Source organism: Pseudorca crassidens, chromosome 5 (genome assembly GCF_039906515.1).
Source record: "Pseudorca crassidens isolate mPseCra1 chromosome 5, mPseCra1.hap1, whole genome shotgun sequence".
NCBI lineage: Eukaryota > Metazoa > Chordata > Mammalia > Artiodactyla > Delphinidae > Pseudorca > Pseudorca crassidens.
Window position 1 is genome coordinate 49,285,274 of NC_090300.1, and position 6,000 is coordinate 49,291,273.

Genomic DNA, 6,000 nt, shown 5'->3' on the forward strand with positions numbered 1-6,000 from the left:
TAAAGACTTTTGTTGCAGACCTGTGTTGGAAATTGTTCTGGAATGCAGTTTATTCTCTCATTGATGAGATCATTTAGCACACTTGGACATTTTCCTGAACCAGGATACACAGTGGTTGTGTGAATGGTAGCAGGGGTTGAAGTAGAACCACTGACTTCTGGGAAAGAAAAAGGTCAATAAAAGAAAACATCGTTTTAAATTAATTTTTCAAGTAACAAATACATTGAAAGTATTCAAAAATGTATATATAATGAAAATTAACATAAACTTTGCATTTAAATAAACCCCACAAATTCAAGTCCTAGTCACCAAAAGGGAAAGATCCAAATGATATTTAAAACTGTCAAAGCCCTGTTGACTGTTCCTTCAGAGAATCAAAATACATTCACAGGAGGTCCTGAGGTAGATTCAAAAGGAAACAAAATGTATATTCCCACTGTGCTTAAAAATTGTGTTTTAGAGATGAAGAAAGAAGGTGGAGAAACATGGATAGAAATATTCAGGAAAAAAAAAGATAAACGTTTCAAGCCTGTTTCATTCCTACTACCTGTTTTTCTCACACAACGTCTCTCTTCTTAATAAAAAATTAAGCCTATGACAAAGAGATTATCCCCCTAAATTTCTCCCCCACCTCCCTGCAGGTGTCTGAAACCCAGAGCAAAACCCCACTAATGAGATTTCCTACTAGTTAGAAGAACCTCACTGGTAACTATAGATGATTATTCCACTGTTCATTAACATCCTGATCCTTTTGCCTCTTTGCTTTCTTAAGGAACACAATATGGGGAAGGCTATTAATATCAAAGCACATAGATTCCTTAATTAAATGATGCTTCATTGAAAAACCTGCAATATAATGGATAGAAAAAGTTGGAGTAATTGTGTAACGTACCTGAGACCTTTCTTCATGCATTTCATCTCATATAGATTACTTTTCAAAATCCACAATTATTATGTAGTAAACTTTATCTCAACCTCACTATAATAAGTATTTTCAATATTATTTACCTTCAACAGCAGGTGTCTTAGTTGCTAAAACAGCAATTAGGGCAATAGCTATTATTGTAACTATAGCAAAGAGGACAATCAGAGAGATTTCTAATCCAGTAAATTTCTTCCTTGCCATCTAAAGAAAGAAAAGGAATATATGTTTGAAATGTAGAATATACAACTACAATAAGTGACCATTATTAATATAAAATTATACATATTTGGTTTTTTTGTCTACTAAGCATAACACAAGCAGAGCCACAGACAGCTCTATCAGTTTATAATCTAAAATAATACACATTGGCAAAAGTGTAAACAAAACATGCAGTTTTAAGTAAAAAGAATGAATTAGTGATGCACATTATAGTAGTACACTAAAATGAAAATACAAAAGGAAAAAGGTCTCCAAGTAGGTGCATCTTGCTCTCTCATTTTAGAACATTTTTTCAAGTCAAAGAAAGCTTATGCTTGCCTTATGTTCCTTAATTCCACAACAATTGTATGAAGGAGATGCTGTTATTCATATTTTACTCATTAGGAACTTCAGGCTTAGAGAAAATATTATATTTTTCAAAATCAAGAAATCCAGTTCTTCGTACTATAACTATTGCGCTCCAATTCCAACAGTGCTTTCTTATAAGGATATTGTGGAAAAGAATATAAATATAAATATGTGGTAAAGAAAATAAATATAATTATATAAAAGAATACAGTACAAAATGTTGTAAAATATATATACACCACACACACACACACACACACAGATATATATATACACACATACATATGGTATATATTTAGAAGTTGTTTCTTAAAAAAATAAAAAAATTAAACTACATGCTCTCCAAGTTCCACCCTTAAATAGCAAATAAAATATACCAAACTCTCATATCAAAAATATATATTCATTTCAGATAACATTATGCATCTGAGTTAGCATCCAGAGGTGCCTAAATGTAGGTAGGGAAGAGCTATTCTCTAGTAATTATCTTAAAACTTATTTGTTTAACTTAGTTTTGACCATACATCTCTTATCTCTCCTAGTCTTTAAGTTTCCATGGCTTTTCTGTATTTTATGTTTTTATATGTTTTAATTCAATGGCATATACCTAGATAGAAATTCAGAATTTTCACAGTAATTGCTCTTATAGATTGGATTGCTGGTTTTAAAATAAAATTTTTTGCCCTCTCATACCAGTCCCTCCTCCTGTAGCTATCTATGTCAGCTCACATACTCAGTTGTTCCAACCTAAAAACTTCTTTTCCCTCTTTCATATCTTTCTACCTCATTAAATTATTCAACAAGTCCTGTTGATTCTACCTCCAGAATATTTTCAGAATTATACCCTTATCTTATCCCCACCAATGAAATATCTTTTTTTTTGAATAACATGTCTTCTTAGTAAACACTGTTTAATCTTTCTTCAATTCTTCCACATTTGCTCTTCTGGGTTAGTTCCAATTTATGCCCAGTTCAAGTGCCATGTCATCTGTGAATGTTTTCCTACTTTCAGAAGCAGAGTTTATCTATCCTTTTCCCATTTTACAATAGCACATAGTATATCTATTGCAATTATTTAAACATGTGTTAATTTCCTCCACTGGATTGTTATATTCCTAAGAGCAAGAATCATGAAAGTAGTTCAGAGTCTGACATCGAATAAGTACAAGCTCAATTTTTAAAATATACCTTATGATTGAATGTTTAAAGATTAGCATTCAATTTTAGCATATGATTTCCTGTTATAGATATGTAAACTGTTTATTACATCAGGAATCTTCAGAGAACCTGAATGAATGTAAGCTAAATTTAAATAAAGCTACATGATCTAAGCAGCTGTTTAGAAAATGAAACCCAGTTGCTCAATGTTATGTGAGAAAGAACACAGTTGCATTTAATGTTTCACTTTAAATAAGTTTAACTATCACTCAAAGTAATTTCACTTTGAGATCAAAAAGCCAATAAAAAGGATTATGCATTTCTTTTAAGGGAAATCTAAGAAAAAGTGCACATTGTCCTGAAGCTAACCCTCTTTAAGCTAAAATAATCAGAATAAAATTAATGTACCCAAATTAAATTATTCATATGAGTACTTATAAATGATCAGTACTAAAGCTGTTCATATGCTGTAGGTGGTAATTACAGTGATCGTATTTTGGATCACAGTAATTTTAAGCAAAATATTTTTGGGGAAATTATATACTGATGTCCTTTCTCTGTATATTTATTTTCAAAATGAGTAATACTTTATTAGATGCTAACTTGACTGATCTTTAAAAGATCAGATACAAAAGATTAAATGCTTTATAAATGTAGCATTCTATTCTGCATATATATTTTTCTTAAATAAAATATATTTAATCATACATAGAGTATTTCTTTACATTTCAAAATATTTTTGATCTTTATTTTCATCTATATAGAGCAATTCAACTAAACTTGCTATGATTCTACTTGAGTCTGACAAAAATTTTAATGAAGAGCTGGGCAAAGAAAATATTCTCTTTAAAGAAATTTAGAAATGTTTTTTCCTGTTTTAGTACAAGGGGCTATATATTTAAAATGGCAAATGAAAATATGTTATAGTTGCTATTTTAAACAAGTGCAGATAGACAGGAATATTGCTAACATGAATTAAAGGAACACACAATTACTTGGAAACACGAAAGTAACGAAGACATATGATTGGTAAACTTACCTTATTTCCTAGTCTGGTCTTTTTGCTCTGCTGTACCAGAGTTGGGCAAGGCTGCCAAAGTAATGATCAGGGAAAACTGCTCAGCTATAAATTGAGCTACTCATAATGTTTTATTGCACTCTCACCAGCCTATCAGTATTTAATAAACTTCTGCTAACGTGCAATCTAAAAAAACCTTAACCCTGAAAACAGCTTGTGTAAATATCTCTCTCTGGGAATCTAGTTAATTAATAATTGTGCTCTCAGATGCTCTTTGATTTCTGGAAGCTATGAGCTAGCTTAAGAACATAAAAGTACTTATTTATATTGTTTTTTTCTCTTTTCAAAATTGTATTTCTTCTACTATTTGGATGTTGCTTTAATTACTATTTTATCTCATTGTGTGAAATTTAAACTCTCACTGGAAAGTGGAAACATATTTGTAAGCTAGGGTTTGAAAAACATTTGCAGAAACTAACAATTAGCAGATAATATTTCATAAAAGGCAATTATTAAATAAGTTATCTCCTGTGTCTTATTATTAATCTTAAGGCTGAAGAACTGACAAAATCCGTAAGAATGAAAGGTAAAAGTAGAGCTATATAAATAAGTAATACAGAAATAAAATCAACATTTTATTTATCTATTTATTAGTTATAGCACTAATTTTATTATCAAAAATTATAGTGTATACAATTTCATACACAAAAAAATGTGCTATCAATTATACTGCTGGTTTAAGCTAGAATAATGTTTAAGAGCAAAGGGTTTGATGTAAGAGACTTGGGTACAAATACCAGCTGTACCACATATACCTGAGAAACTCTGGGCACATTTGCTAATTTTTTCAAGCCTCAGTCTCTTTATCTACAAATTAGAAATAAAAATACTTATTCATAGGTTCACTGTGAGAATTATATATGCTTACATAGTCTATTACCATTATTACAGCTCTGCTACCACAAAGAGTACAATTTGACTCTGAAACAGTTAGTACTTGAATGCTGCATATAATCTGGGCACTACCTTTTCAAAGGAATATATATTTAAAATAATGTGGTCACATAGAGTAGATTGACTTGTTTTTTGAGGTATCCTGAATATGAGTTTAAAGAGAAACAGGAAAAGAAGCAGATGTATGGAGTACTGTTAAGCGCTGGGGAGATATAAAGGAGAACTTCCAGTATAGAAAGAGCAGTGATATGGAAATAAGATAAGAATCATTCTAGAATAGTCTCAACAGGCAGAACTAAATCCAATGTAATAGAAATTTTAAGTGATTTCCTCTCTATTCACAAAGCACATAATTATACAAGTGGAAAATCTCATTAAATCTATCCAAATCTTCTAGAACAAAGATGTGAATGTAGCCAAGTCACAGCATATAAAGTCAATGTACAAAAGTCAATCATCTTCCTACATAAAAGCAAAGAATGACTGGAAACTGAAACTAAAATATAGATAGACAGATAGGTAGATAGAAAGAATAGATATAGCTATAAATATTGGTTGGCCAAAAAGTGCGTTCGGGTTTTTCATGTTATGGAAAAACCCGAGCAAACTTTTTGGCCAGCCCAATATTTAGAGAGATATAAGTAAATAGATAATTTATGATAGTATGAAAAATAAGTACTTGGGTATAAATCTAACAAAATATATGTAGAATCTCTATTCTGAAAACAGCAAAATGTTGATGAAAGAAGTCGAAGATCTAAATAAATGGAGAGATAAACCATATTTATGGATTAGAAAACTCAATATTGTTAAGTTCTTATTCTTAATAATTAGATCTATATATTCAATATAATTTCAGTAAAAATCCCAGCAAATAGATATAAACAAGTTGACTGTAAATGTTTGGCATCTGTGTTTATAGCAACTTTATAATTTCCCCAAACTGGAAATACCTCAGGTATCTGTCAACACCTGGCATATGTATACAATGACATACTAATCAGCAGTAAAGAGTTATGAATATTGAATCATGCAACAACATGGATCAACCTTAAAATTCAAGGTAGTTGTTTTCCCTGCAATTTCAGTTTTCTGACTGTTTCAAAACAAAGTAATTAATTAGCAGTTTGTCCACCTTTTTTCCCCTTTTTTAGGAGTAAGAGCAAATACTCTTTCCAGTTTCCGACATCTCTGAATTGAAACTAAAACTGTGTCAAGTTTTAATTAGTCATTTTTTAGATTTTCTTTTATGTGTAGACATATTTTAAGTAACAGTTTTTGTGCTATTTAAAAAGCTTCATGTGATTTAAAATTTTTATATCTTCAATTTTGTGTCCAGATTTCCCTCTCTGGTACTATGAGCTGGGCTTTGCTTTGA

At 30.6% G+C, this 6,000-nt stretch overlaps 1 protein-coding gene across 1 annotated transcript in view; it reads right to left on the reverse strand.

Annotated features, from left to right (window-relative positions):
* Positions 1 to 1,126, reverse strand: part of SI (sucrase-isomaltase) — a 99,727-nt gene extending 98,601 nt beyond the window's left edge. The window contains exons 1-2 of the mRNA XM_067737224.1: positions 1,009 to 1,126; positions 21 to 157 (exon numbers count right to left, since the gene is read on the reverse strand). Of these exons, the coding sequence (XP_067593325.1) occupies positions 21 to 157; positions 1,009 to 1,126 (255 nt within the window). The remainder of the gene's footprint in view (positions 1 to 20; positions 158 to 1,008) is intronic.
* Between the last annotated feature and the right edge of the window lie 4,874 nt (positions 1,127 to 6,000).